This window comes from Anabrus simplex, chromosome 10 (assembly GCF_040414725.1).
Source record: "Anabrus simplex isolate iqAnaSimp1 chromosome 10, ASM4041472v1, whole genome shotgun sequence".
Lineage (NCBI taxonomy): Eukaryota > Metazoa > Arthropoda > Insecta > Orthoptera > Tettigoniidae > Anabrus > Anabrus simplex.
Window position 1 is genome coordinate 50,638,754 of NC_090274.1, and position 15,669 is coordinate 50,654,422.

Consider the following 15,669-nt stretch of genomic DNA (forward strand, 5'->3'; position numbering starts at 1 on the left):
TGCTTCTAATCATTATATACTTAGGTGTCAATTTTTTTTGAATATGGGATTTAATTTTTTTCTCTAGCCATGTGGCGCAGATTTTTCTTTCCAAATATGTCCAAATAGCCAATACAGCCATTGTAGACCAGCAGCCCTTACTGATTTTATAATTCCTACATGTAATTTGTCCATTCCCACTGCTCTTCACACTTCTGTTTGAATGCAGTTCCCAGGACTTGTATTGTTATATCATTCTTAGCTACAGTCTCCTAACACTTGTTGTTCATCTTCCTCTAAGACCTGTTTGTTGATTTGGAATTGCTGTGAGATGAATTTTCATCTGTGGAAAATTAAATCTCATCAAAAAGACTTTAGCGGAATCCAATTTGCGCTCAGTAGGTAACATATATTTATATGATTTATATTTCCATGTCTCAGGTTCAAATATGCATTAGAAGACAAATCAGCAACAGTTAACCCATTCACCATTTCTCATTTAAATTTTTCCCTTGGCACTAGCACGTTGCCCAGTAGGCATTGTGGTTTCACTGTGCTTATTTAAGTGGAAAACAATTTGTGTGTTTGGACATTTTTATATTTTTATGAAGCTAAAACTACAGTGAATTTGAACCTTCCTTCTACATACTTAGAAATTAAGTCTTCTTACATCAATATTTGGGGTATTATAATTATACCAGACTTTTTTAATTTTTTAGCTTAGTTGCAAGATAATGCCAACAGTAAGCAAAAATTTCTGTTTGGACTGCTCAATTTATGTGGCCAGAGATTCTGCTTTCCTTACGAAGGAATCTTATGTAGTGTTTAACGTCAGCAGTATCATTTTGTTGTTCTGAATTAGATATGCTGGCTAGCTCTCACTACAAATTACAAGTGCAGGCAGTTGGTGTCTGTGGCATTTGTTTGTCTTGTAATATAACACATGAGATTGCAAAACTAAATGTACATACCTATAAATAGCTCATGATATAATGCAAATTATATAAGTGATTGGTCACATTTAAATTCAAATTTAATATCACACTTAAATAAGTAAAGATATCTGGTAGTAGTAAAAGAATTCCCAAACAGAGATATCCCAAGAAAATAATGAATAGAATCACACCACACAAGACATCTTCTGGATAACAGATATTTCCTTATGGGGTCAGGTTACTTCACCTCTGCTTAGCACTTGGCATAAAGTCACTGGTTTTACTGTATCCTCTATTAATGTGCTATGCATCAACACCCTTGTCTCGACTTCGTATGGACCTAAGATGTGTTATATTTTTGTCATGGGCTCCTTTTACAAATGTAAGTTAAATTAAGCACAGTTGTGGCTTCTTTTGAACATGAAGACGTATTGTTGGCCGTATAAAAATGCATTTTACTATGCCTTATCGTTAACTCATATATGGCCAAATAAGTGGTATAAAAGCATATTTTTAGTCAAATAATAGTAGTTGTGTATTGATTGGTGTCAGTGCAATCCTGCTTAGTTTTTGTTTCTGGTTTGTCATAGTGTTATAAGTGTCATATTTTATGTTTTTGCATATTGTAAAACCTAAGTCATATTAACTGAGTCCTTACTGAAACAAATGGCTTCCTCTTTAACAAAGCTTAGTTTTTCCGGATGATATCTAACACATTACTTCTTCAACAGTCTCAAGTATGTAGCCATAATATTTACTTGTTACAGTTATGCTCATGGACATTTGCTGAATTCAGGAGAGGATATATTAAGAGCATTATTGGAAAAGGTAACCTTGGATAAATTATTGATCATGATCTAACTTTCATCCACCAGAATCGACTGAGTTTGTTGTGTGATGAGGGGCACACTGCTGTGAGCTTGTATCCGGGAGATATGGGTTTGAACCCCACTGTCGGTAGCCCTGAAGGTGGTTTTTGGTGGTTTCCCATTTTCACACCAGGCAAATAATGAAGGTTGTGGCTGCTTCCTTCCCACTCCTAGACCTTTCCTATCTCATCATTGCCATAAGACCTACCTATGTCAGTGCGACATACAGCGAATTGTAAATTTAAAAAAAAATCATACACCTGATCGAGCAGGTTGGCTGTGCAACTGTGATCTTGCATTCGGTAAATAGTGGGATAAGAGCCCACTGCCTGCAATCCTGGAGGTGGTTCTCTGTATTTTCCTATTTTCACCAGGCAAATGCTGGGCTGTACCTAAATTAATGCCATGCTGCTTCTTTACCACTCCTGGCCGTTTCCTTAACCATCGTCCATCATCGGCACAAAACATATCTCTCTCTATACAACATAAAACAAATTATGTATAGAAAAGCAAGGTTTCTACCTTATCAATACAGGAAAGGATCTCCCTTTAGAAAGGGCAATACCAATTAATGCTTGACACATATGTAAAGGTATTCATGTTCAGCTGATGATGACTATTTAAAGAGAAAACAAGTCCTGTATGCTAATTCCTACAATAAAAACTGTATTGATAAGGTGGAACCCTTTCTTGTCTATGCATACATCAACTATCAATACAGAAATGTAACTAGTAAATCAAGATAAAGCAAATTGTAAAGAAGAAATCACCCACCAGATTTGCAGGATGAGCAAAATTATAAGAACCTAATATTTCACTACACCAGTATTCAATTACATAATGCAGTCATGTGCCCAGGATTTTAATATTCATGCCAGACTTTTAATCCCTCTTACAAAATTTACATTACAAATATAGAATGAGTTCAGATACATTTCTTCAGATTTCTACATCTCATTGCAACAGACACTTATCCCTGCATGGTACCATGTGAGGAATTTGGCTACATTCTGACAGGCAGATATTGTTCTATAGAATGCTCACATTTAATGTAAACTGTTTTACAAAACCGTAAATTCAACAGTTACTGAGCTCGATAGCTGCAGTCGCTTAATTGCGGCCAGTATCCAGTATTCGGGAGATAGTAGGTTTGAACCCCACTGTCGGCAGCCCTGAAGATGGTTTTCTGTGGTTTCCCATTTTCACACCACACCACACCTTAATTAAGGCCACGGCTGCTTCCTTCAAACTTCTAGGCCTTTCCTGTCCCATTGTTTCCATAAGAACTATTTGTGTTGGCGCGACGTAAAGCCACTTGCAAAAAACTCAACAATTGATAATATGGCCATCCGATTGTCTCCAGTGTATTATGTCAAATACACCACAGCAAATAAGAACCCAGTAATAAAAACATGGTCCAGCCCTTTTCAACAAACTTTTATACACTATATTTTGTAAACAAGATGAATGATCATTTAGATGTGAAGAATGAATTTGAATAATACGATTGATTTGTAAACAAAGCAAAGTTTAATAAGACAATTTTGATTCGTGTAAGTAGTTCCTGTTTATTGATATGTGATATTCGAAGAGCAGAATAATGCGTCCCCCCTATGGCTGTTCCACACTGCTTGAGTGGTCTCGACTCGCCCATCCTGCTGCACTATATTTTTCCACTACCACTTGTTTCCATAAATTTTATTTTTCATTTATCAAGCCCTTACAGCCAATTTGCAAGTTTAGCATGAATGCATGCAGACTTTCCTTATGTTTGTCCTTGTGAAGTGTTAATAAGTTATGATTATATTTCAGGTTGAATAATGCTTCGGGTTTGACTGGAAGATCGGTTCATTCATGTGATATGTGTGGTAAAACATTTGGTAGAAGAAGTAAGTTGCAGCTCCATTTGGAAACTCACATAGAAATTAGGCTCTACCAATGTGGAATATGCAATTGCAAGTTTACTCTGCGTGGTCTTCTCGATAATCACATGCTAACTCACCCAGAGACCACGCCTTTAAGATGTTCCACTTGTGGAATGACTTTTAGACATAAGTCAAAGTTGATAAGCCATGAGCTTGTACACTCAGATAACAGGCTTTTCCCTTGTTTAATTTGTGGAAAATCGTATAAATGTTCCGGAGATCTTAAAAAACATGAAAAGGTACACAGTCAAGACAAACAATTCCCGTGTTCTACTTGTGAAAAATCCTTTAGATTTTCTTTTCAGCTAAGGAATCATCAAATCACACACTCAGACGATAAACCTTATTCTTGTTCGCTATGTGAAAGGACTTTCAGAGATAAACCCGGTCTAAAGATTCATCTTATGGCCCATGGTGGAAAGAAACCCTTTCGGTGTAATCTTTGTTGCAAGGAGTTTGCAAGACATTCCAGCCTGCAAGATCACAAGAAGTGCGTTCATACAGGAGAGAAGTCCCACAAATGTTCTACATGTGGTAAAACATTTTCTAGGCCCTCAAAATTGGCTAGGCACAAAGGTGTCCATCTTCATAGTTCACCATTTTCTTCTGGTACATAGCGTACTGATGCTCTGTCCAAAAATACACTCGTGCTCATAAATTAAGGATAATTGCATATTGTAGTGCCACTGTGGCACTAATAGCATAGGCACATAGTGAACACAAACGAAACATAGTTTTAAGTCCATCGTATTGATGATAAGTTGAGAAAACCATCCCAAAACACATGTGCTACAAATTCCACTGTTTCCTGCACATGTATCCCAACAACAATACGGCAAAATGATCACCATGCACACGTACACAGGTCGCACAATGGGTTGACATACTCTGGATCAGGTGGTTGAGCAGCTGCTGGGGTATAGCCTCCCATTCTTGCATCAGTGCCTGTTGGAGCTCCTGAAGTGTCCTAGGGATTTGAAGATGTGCAGCGATACGTCAACCGAGAGCATCCCAGATGTGCTCGATAGGGTTTAGGTCTGGAGAACAGGCAGGCCACTTCATTCGCTGGATATCTTCTGTTTCACGGTACTCCATGATGGCAGCTCGGTGAGGCCGTGCATTCTCATCCATCAGGAGGAAGGTGGGACCCGCTGCACCCCTGAAAAGGCGGACATACTGGTGCAAAATGACGTCCCGATACACCTGACCTGTTAAGTTCCTCTGTCCAAGACATGCAGGGGTGTACGTGCACCAATCGTAATCCCACCCCACACCATCAAACCACTACCTCCGTACAGGTCCCTTTCAAGGATATTACGGGGTTGGTATCTGGTTCCTGGTTCACGCCAGGTGAGAACTCGGTGAGAATCACTGTTCAGACTATACCTGGACCCGTCCGTGAACATAACCTGCGACCACTGTTCCAATGACATGTACTGTGTTCTTGACACCAGGCTTTACGGGCTCTCCTGTGAACAGGGGTCAGTGGAATGCTCCTTGCAGGTCTCGGGGTGAATAAACCATGTCTGTTTAGTCGTCTGGAGACAAATGTTCCAGTAGCTGTGGCAAGGTCCTGAGTAAGGCTACCTGAAGTACTCCGTGGCCGTCTGCGGGCACTGATAGTGAGGTATCGGTCTTCTTGTGGTGTTGTACACTGCGGATGTCCCATACTGTAGCGCCTGGACACGTTTTCTGTCTGCTGGAATCGTTGCCATAATCTTGAGATCACACCTTGTGGAACACGGAGGGCCCGTGCTACGACCTGCTGTGTTTGACCAGCTTCCAGTTGCCCTATTATTCTACCCCTTATAACGTCATCAGTATGTGTTCGTTGAGCCATTTTCACCACACAGTCACCATTAGCATGTCTGAAAACATCTGCACACTTACTCGCTGCACCATACTCTGACATGCACTAACACACCTCTGCATATTTGGACTGCTGCCAGCGCCACCATGCGACGACCGCAGGTCAAATGCAACGCATGGTCATACCCCCAGGTGATTTAAAAACACAAACTGACCACTATAGCGTTGTCTCACCATGTATCAGCATTATCATTAATTTCTGAGCATGAGTGTATATTTTGAGTCGTGTAATGGGGATGTCTTATTTCTATGCAATACAATTTTCTTTCCTGTATATTTGCTTTTAACCAATCCATACAACATTTTCTTTCTTCTTTTGACACCTTCTCACAACGTTTATGTGAAGTCATTTGCTTTGTAATACCTTTACATACTGTCCATATTTCTGCCTCCAATCAAGCTACTCCGCACTTGTTTCTCTTCCACTGCATCCATTACTTTGTTATTTTATCAGGGTGTCTCCTTTTTCTTTGATACTTCACCACAAGTATCTTCTGCTAATTTCACTTGTTTATTGATCTGGTCAAATATTTGAAGAGAAGTGTTATGCATCCGCCATATCGTTGTTCCATACTGCTTCAATGCTCTCGAATTGCCAGTGCTGCTGAAGTATATTTTTTCACTACCACTTGATATCATACATTTTATGTTTTGTTTATGAAGCCCTTACAACAAGTTTTCAATTTAAGCATGAGCCTATGCATTCTATTGTTATGTTTGTCCCTGTAAAGTGCCAGTAACTTATGTAAATATTTCGGGTTGGAAAATGCTTTGGGTTTGGCTGGAGCAGCAGTAATCCTTCATGGATTTTGATTCCAATAGGAGCAGTCCTCTTTTAATTTCACTATCTACCAAGTCTTAATTTAGCTACTACAATTTTGAGCATACCTTGGCATAGCTGTCATATCTTTTTGTTTGCTTTTCGCTCTCTCAGCTAAATTCACATCAATATTTGTTGTTTTCATTTGTTCCCTTACACATCTAGTTATTTTTATTTTTCTTCTTTCTGAGCCATTTTGTGCCTACTATTAATCCATTCCTCTCACAAAAAATACAGTAGTAGCTCTTCTGCATTTTAATTTTCATAATTCAAGGACCAATTGCATCTTCTTTACTTGCCTGGCTGTTCCTGTGCAAACATTCATGTCTCATATTACCACTGTTTCTTTATCTTCGATGCACCTCGATAGTTCCTCCAAGAATTCCTCTGACTCTCTTTGACATGACCTATCTGGGGTTCATATACTTGGATAAAAATTTGCATTCAACTCTCCAAGCCAAGTCTGTTTATCATGTTTCTGTTATTTACTGTCTCTGTGTACTCTACCAGGTTATCTGTCACAATAATACCTACTCCATTATCACAGTTTTCTCCTTCTGTCTTGCCATTCAGCGTCAGAACCTTTATGGTTGCAATCTTTGTTGCTGCTTGCTCATTTTTCACTGTTCCCCCAAGATGAGAAATCCAGGAACTGTACTTTACTTTTGAGAATGTCCTGACTGTTTCTGCGGTCTCCAGTCACTCTTAATCATTTTATAGGCAATTATTATGATGGATTCACTACACCCAAGGGCATTGTATAACTACTGTCAGGATTTTCTCAGTGCAGACAATGGTAGATGAACTGTGGTTTTACCTCCACCAAGGGACCATCATTGGCCCTAATGAGACTCGTCCGTCTGCATCCATTAGCCTCTTTAGATTTTACTTGTGTTTTACCCTCTGTCTATTGCTGCCCCTACTACCATCCCACCACCTTCTCCTTCATATATCCCCTTTTGTTCTTCACTCGTAGCTCTGAGATGGGACTCTTAACAGATGTTACACACTGGATCAGTGTGTTCTGTGACTCTCATAGGCAGGGGTACCACTCCCTTGGTAGGGCTGCCTCTGATGGAGGTCCTGACCTGCTACCTGCTTGAAGGTATGGCCTCTAAAGTTAAATGTGTATTCACATCATCATCATCATCATCATCATCATCATGTCCATTTCCTCCAGATAAAATTCTCATGCACATTTAATTTTTCAAAACTCTAGATAATAAAATCTTTGAATGGGCCTTCAGGTGCTACATATAACCACATGCCATAATATACATTATTTGGCCAAAAGTTGCTGGGAATCCCTTGATGTTTATTCCGTAGACACCAGCCATCTATATTAGTAGGACTGCTCATGATACTGTTACAGTGTTCATTGTTCATGGCCTTGTTTCCACAAAATTCTGATTTACTAAATGTGGAATTTCTTTTATCATGAAGCATCGTGAAGAGTTCTTACTACTAATAGAATGTGCAAATGGCACAGTCATCCCAAAGATGTTCATTTGGATTCAGGTCAGGGCTTTGAACAGTCCAGTTAGCAAATCCACCTAATTTTCTTCAAACTGTGATACTGTGGTTCTTGCTCTGAGGATTGGAGCATTAACGTGATGATACAGAAATAATCTTATTTCAAACTGTTGTCACAGTGTGGGAAGCATGTTATTGTCTAAAATATTTTCATAAAAATGTTTTTTTCATTGTGTCATTGATGAGAACTAATAGTCAAAGCCCAAGTGAGGAAATCATTGTGTCTCTGACCTACAAGGAAAGTTGTCAGCAATATTAGACAAGGTTTATTAATGACTGGTTCAATGTTATATTTGTGTGTTTGGCAGCCCTATTAGTTTATTTGATAAGTCTGCAGGAGTGATGATAAAGTTCAGTGCTTCTCTGATATATCCACTTCACAACAATGCCACTAAGAGTGGACCTTGACACCTGTAACTTCTGTAAAATCCATCTGACAGTATGCCTGAACTTGTGGGCCCTGACAGTCGCAAATATAACAGATGTTGAAGAAGTTTTCCTGCATATAGTTAGGTTATAGAGCTGGACATCACCCCGAGCACATTCATAAGGGTTTTTGGGACTTTTGCCACTTGGTGTATTTCCAAATTCCATTTCCAGAACTCTGATACACTCCTTCCTCTTTATGACTTTTTACCTGAAAGGTGGAGATTCGTCAGACATTTTTAAGTACAAAATTTTCTACTCTTAGGCTGGTGCCTATTGTGCATGGATACCAGCATTGTGAATTATGTTACATTAAATATTTGCATTCAAGATGTTTTGGCTCTAACCTGACAACTTTTGGAAAACACTATTATTAAAGCCCAAATTTATGGTTGTCTTATCTGTACAATAAGCAACCTGCTGTAACTGTACTCTTTTTTTCAGTACTTTTATTTCTTCCAGAATATTGTTTGAACATTTTTCACTACCTCTTTTTGTGTATTATATTGTTGAGGGTAAAATATCTTTTGCAATTGGAAAAAGCTTCTTGTTACTCTTATTTGATTGTCATACAAAAATGATAAATGCACTATGTTGTTTGATTGACTACCAAGGGGCAATAATGACTGATTTTGGTTTGAATTCATTCTTCACAATTATTGTTTCATTCATTGTATGGCACCATTGTACATTTTTACATAACACTGAAACCTTGAGAACCTTAAGTTCAATTTTTTGCCACAATCTGTAATTCTGTAATATATTAATCTCATAACATATTTGTGAAACTTGTGTGATTTTGAAAACATTTTTCTCTGTTAAATGATTTTTAGTGTTGATGACGTTGGAAGCTGGTTTGTGCTTTCTTCATATTTTGATGTCTAAGGTGTTTTTATTGCCTTTTCTACATCATGATGAATAAAAAATATATGTGTACTACACTATACAGTAAAGTTAGGAACTTGCACTCACTAAGTTTTCTAAACTTGCTTGTCACCACATCAGTAATCTTGAAATGTACAATATTTCTGTTTCTGCCTTCTTGATTCATTTTAGTGCCTTTAGACTGCAAAGGATGTGGAGTACTTTTTGTCATAATAGTGATTGACTGTTGTAATATATTTATTTTACATTGTTATAAAATAAAATACTTTTTCTGCTTTGTATTTTATGTGCTCAGTTTTACTATCTTGATTTCAAAAATATGAAGGCGCTATCAGTCTAGTGCTCGAAGTTAATAACTATCCTAGTGCAAGCGAACAGCTAAAATATCTCGTAGTGTAATATCAAACTAAATAGGGCCGAGTAGATAATATCATTTCAGTGAGCATTGTTTGCTGATTTTCTTACATTCCATCTGAAATCCAATTTTTTAATGTTAAAACAGCTGTGTAGGAGTCAGGCCCCTTAAAAATTGGCATAAAATATGCACTGTGTGATGGATAGGAGAAAAGGACAAATACAGAAATGAAATGACAAGGGAAATCCCTGCATTTTCATACACTGCTGTCTTCAAATTGACAGGCGCACTCCTGATCAATCCCAATTCTTTTATATCAGTCTGTTCTTTTGTTCTGTGTTTCTTCTTTTTTCTCCTTGGGTTATCCAGTTTTCTTCTTATTCTGCACTTTCCATTTCAAGTCTAAAGATGTGTCAAAATGGCTCCTCATTGATTGTTGGTACTCACCCACCTGATGATGCTGGGGAGCAGGAACAAACCCTTTGTGGTCTGGGAAGGGATTAATGTAGAATATGTGGGACTGTGGAGGAGAGAGTGCATCTTTTTAAAGATGGCAGTTTATGAAATATGGAGATTGACCTTGGCCTTCTGTGTTTGTCCTTGTCTCCTGTTTCTGTTGCTCCGTTTTCCCACATTGATTTGCCATTGTGTTCATCATATTACATTTTACTTTCTTGTTCCCATATCTATGCATACAGGCGTTAGAGGGTTGGTCATACTGATAAATAATTTTTTAAAAAAAATAGATATCTCACGACCGGGTAAGTTCACCATGCGGTTAGGGGTGCGCAGCTGTGAGCTTGCATCCGGGAGATAGTGGGATCGAATCCCACTGTTGGCTGCCCTGAAGATTGTTTTCTGTGGTTTCCCATTTCCACACCAGGCAAAAGCTGGGGCTGAACTTGACGGCCACAGCCACTTCCTTCCTATTCCTTTCCTGTCCAATCATCGCCATAAGACCTATCTGTGTTGGTGCAACGTAATGTAAATAACAAAAATAGCAAAAGGTATCTCGTGCTGTTGTCATTATATCAGATGCTGAATTTAGTGCCTTATATCACTTCAGAGGTGATTTCCGATCGGCTTTGTGAGGCAATATTGCAATATATGCACATGGCTTATGACTGGCTTGAGAACATCAATAGAAGAAACAAACTTCTCCAGGGGAGCGACTTGGATAAGGACCTACCTGGCGATAGGTTTTGCCCATAGCAAGCACACTGCGATAGCATTGGCTGAAACCCACAGTTGGTTTTTGAAGCTCAATTTCTTGGTATGCTCTCAAGCGTGACCTAACACTGCCTTGTACAGCCCATTTGAATTCAGCCTGAAGCAGTCTGATTGCCTACATTCGGCAGCTGATAAAATGACAACAGCGTGAGATATAGACGTAAAAGTTTCAAATGACTTATCTGTGTGACCAACGCTCTAATGCTCATATACTCAGTTCATGTTGTTTCCGAACACCCTGTATAATTTGACACTTGTTTGTTCCTTTATTACATTATTGCTTTGGGATCGTTTTTTTCCTTTTGTGTTTGTCCTGTGCCTGGCTGAGTGGCTCAGACAGTTGAGACACTGGCCTTTCGACCTCAACTTCACAGGTTTCAATCTTGTTTCAGTCCACTGGTATTTGTAGGTCCTCAGATATATCAGCCTCATGTCAGCAGATTTACTGGCATGTAAACGAACTCTCAAGGGACTAAATTCTAGTACCTCGGCATATCCAAAAATCATAAAAGTAGTTTGTGGAATGTTAAGCCAATAGCATTATTATGATTATTATATTAATTTTTTTCCAGTGCTCCTAATATCTTTCCACCTGTATTTACCTTTGCTTTGTCTTTGTTCCTTTTTCCTGTACTTATCTGGCATTCTTCTTATCCTAAACTTCCCATATGAAGACTGAAGATCTATTGAGTTGGCCCCTCAATAAGTGTTGATGCCTGCCCTCCTGATGAAATTGGGAAGCATAAAGAAGCTTGTCAGGGGCTGAGAAGAGATGGATGTAGAAGAATTGGGATTGTTGATGAGAGAGCCTAAATATTTGATAATAGCAGTGTATGAAAATATGTCCTTATGTGTTTCCATATTTGTCCTTGTCTCCTTTCTCTGTTGCTCCCTCTTCTCACCCTGACTTGCCATTGTGTTCTTCCTATTATGTGTTCCTTTCTTGTTTCTCTCTCTCTGTATGACTAGAAATCAAGATGAATTAATTATTAGGAAACTCGTGCTACCGACATGAAAATCTTGCTCATCACTCTGTTATATGTGTTCTTAACCCTTACCACTTGAATTGAAGTTCTCTATATTGTCTCTACTATTCGTATTTTAAATATGAATTTCTATCTGATATGACCTGTATTCATCTTTCATGATTTTAGAGATTGCACTTGCCCTTAAATGATGTATTTAGGTCTATAAAAATTTACAGCAAGCTATACTGCAGCAAATAAAAGCAATATGTACAATTTAAGACAAATAATTTTACATTATTATTATTATTATTATTATTATTATTATTATTATTATTATTATTATCGTTATCACATACTGATTGGTTCCTTTAGTCATTTCAGTGAGCAAATTATCAGTAAAACAGCATGTTAAAAATTCTAATTCAGTCTCTGGTTTTATACTTTTCAGTGGTTTGTAGCCTGAAACCAATATAAATGGCAATTTCTTGAAATCAGAATGTGTTGATTTATTATTGCACCAGCCATCAGCATCAGCTACATGTTGGGTTATGGTACACCAGCCGACCATCGTCAGTTCACTTGAAGGCTATGTCAAATGCTATTAAATATATTCATTATGGTACAAGGAAGGAGTAGAGGTGCAAAAATCCTTGGGTTTTATACAATTACCTGACATATACAAAATTGAACAGTGCACTACACCATTGAAAGGTACAAGAAAGGAGGAAGCTTCATACGTGAATCTATTTCAAAAAGAATAAAAAAATGTATGTGCCTGGTCTAAAAGACCATGATCAACCCCCTTCAGGTTAGGTGAGAGAACTGAATTGGCTTAAATGCTGTTCGGGGAGAGAGGTAAGCAAACAAGCATGTACCTCAAATTACCTTGAAAAACACTGTGCTAAGCTGTGTGCATACATTAGGAGATAAACAACTATTGCTGCGAAAAGGAGATGTGGTAGTGCCAGACCCAATCATTTCATAATTGCTCCCATGCACAGCTTACATGGGATGTTCCTTGACATAAAAATACTGGAATACTGGAGTATGATATTTGAAAGAAATATTACCGTTAACGAGAAAAAAAAGTAATCTTCAAGAACAAGTAAAGAACTGGAATGTGTATGATACTGTATAGGCTTTTGGGCTTATGCCATGTCAAGAAAATAAGGTGAAATTCTTTACATTTTGCAGAGAACTGTGCTCCGCATCATCAAAAGAAAATCTCAACTGTCCACGAGAAAAGCTTCTTAAACAACATATATAGCTCAAACAAAACTTAATTTCCACACCAGTGGTGGGGGGTGATGTAGACAGCAAAATTGAAAAATATAGATACCAAATGATAAGGTCTTTGTTAAATGCTATCTGAGCAAATTTTGATATAGTAGCAAAGGTTGACAATTTAGCAACTTAACTGTGGTAATAATAATCATTAAGCTTAATAGCTGCAGTCGCTTAAGTGCGGCCAGTATCCAGTAATCCGGCGATAGTGGGTTCGAACCCCCTGAAGATGGTTTTCGGTGGTTTCCCATTCACACCAGGCAAATGCTGGGGCTGTACCTTAATTAAGGCCACGGCTGCTTCCTTCCCATTCCTAGGCCTTTTCTATCCCATCGTCACCATAAGACCTATCTGTGTTGGTGCGATTTAAAGAAAATAGCAAAAAAATTAAAAAATAAAAATCCAAGATTTTAATTCAATTCTATGCTATAATATTTTCATCAAAAGATAAATTATGCATGTATTACTATTAAACAGAAGTTCAGCATGATTATACAATGTTGAAGCCATTCAGGATTGACCGTGCACCAAGAAGGTAACAGGCACTAGACTGAATTACAACAGACTCATTGACTGTATGAAACTGAAAAATGCACATGCCAAGCAGGTGAATCATACCTCATTGTCCATGACTTTGGCAAAAATAAACCCCTACTTCCCTTCCTCACAGAACATGGTAGAAGTGTGATTACAGTCTGAAGGCACAAACCTGAATTAAGCACTGAGATTGGAGGGGTAAGTAGGGGATTTAAGGTGGTGGAAGGGATAGTTACTACTGAGCTACTGGGAGGGAAATGAAGCCTTGTCATACTAATGTTGTAGCCAGGAGCCAATGTGAACACTTTCATATCAGCCAGAGAAGTGAATGTTCATCCCCTTTCAGTCACACTGCAGCACATGGACTTGTTCGCATACAAAACTCATTTAATGCCCAGCTAAGATTTTGTGTCATCAGATAGTAATTGTGCTTCTACATTCTGCTGCGCAAGTCTCCACTACTTGCTGCGGCTCTGTAAGAACTGGTTAGCTGCATCAAATAGCATTTTGTGTGTATTTCCAGGCCAAAATGGAATAAAAATTTAATTTTTCAACCAATTATCGCCACCGCTGACCCTAAATGCAAAATCATTAAGTCCGAATGAATCTATGAATGAGTGATGAACAGATGACTTATGCACATTATCGAGCATGTGAAGGATGTGTTCGTAATTAAAATAATGTAAATATTTAACATTAAAACAGACCCATAGAAGGAATATGGAGATGAGATTCTTGACTTTGTGAAGCAGAAAGCTTGCTCATTGCACTGTAAATTTGTTATGGGAATATAATGCATGCTGCTGGTCTTGTGAAGCACGCTCGAAAAACAGTACGGAGTTGAATATCCAATTTCTTCTGTAGCGTAGCAAGGACTGACTGAAGGGGGGGGGGGGGGGAGAGAGGGAGTTCTAGTTAGTAGCGGCAATTGAGAAGTAAAAGTGCAGGGGTAAAGAAAATAATATACAGACAACAAACAAAACACTACCCGGGTTTGTGGGATATAGCAGCAGGGAAGGGGGTGGGGTGGGGAGGGTGATATACATCAAAACTGAAATAGAAATCTACACAAAGGTAAAGGGTAAGGTTTTTTATGCTCTCTGAGCAAATTTCGACAGAGAGGTAAAGATTGACAATTTACCATCTTAAGTGTGGTATAATAGCTTTTTTAGATATTGATTCAATACTATACAATAAAACTTTCACCAAAGAAATAATGTTACACATGTATTACAGTTAAAAAGATGTACGGTGTGATTATACAATTAAAATAATTTAGTAATTGACTACACACAAAGAAAGTGACAGACACTACAGAGGCTGCCAGACTGACGAATGCGCGTGGCAAGCGGGCAAACCATACCTCAGTGTCCACGACCTTGGCAAACAAAAAAAATATATATAATTATACACACCCCTGTTACTCTTCCTCACAGCACATGCAAAGTCTCCACTACTTGCTGTGGTGTTATACAAATTAGTGAGCGGGGACGAACGATATTTTGAGCGTATTTCCGCTAAACATCTTGTTAATGATTAAACAAAATAAAGGAATGAATTAGCTGATAATATAACAGGGCTTGTACAAATTCCTTAAAAAATATGTAATTCCTGGTTTCAGTAATAAAAGTAATATTTTCTCCACAAAGTGGGGGGGGGGGGGGTGTTGCGACTGCCTCCCCTTGCCCACCCTAATCGCCGCTACTGGTTCTAGTTACAAAATGATGATAGAACATAATGAAGGTCCTTGTGTATATGTGGTTTGCATATGCACGAGTGTCATAAGGACAGTGGTACAAGTAAATTAATACCGTATTCAGATTGCAGTGCCAGTACATTAAAAATTCTTACATTACAGTACAGAACACAAACAATATGATCAAAGCGAATATTTTAATGACGGATGGTATGTTTAGACTACAAACTAAAATCCATCTTTTGAGGTTTCTTAGAAATTAGATTCAAGAGATCTGTCGGTTTAACAATTTTGCTAACCCTTTGAGTCGACTTTCACTTGTTCATTGTCGGTTTCTGTTTATTTTCTTTTGTTAAAA

General features: G+C 38.2%; 1 protein-coding gene across 1 annotated transcript in view; it reads left to right on the top strand.

Moving 5' to 3' along the window:
• The window catches only part of LOC136881799 (zinc finger protein 710-like), a 36,975-nt gene that overhangs the window by 17,252 nt on the left and 4,054 nt on the right, over positions 1-15,669 (top strand). The window contains exon 4 of the mRNA XM_068229327.1: positions 3,596-3,844. Within this exon, the coding sequence (XP_068085428.1) occupies positions 3,596-3,844 (249 nt within the window). The remainder of the gene's footprint in view (positions 1-3,595; positions 3,845-15,669) is intronic.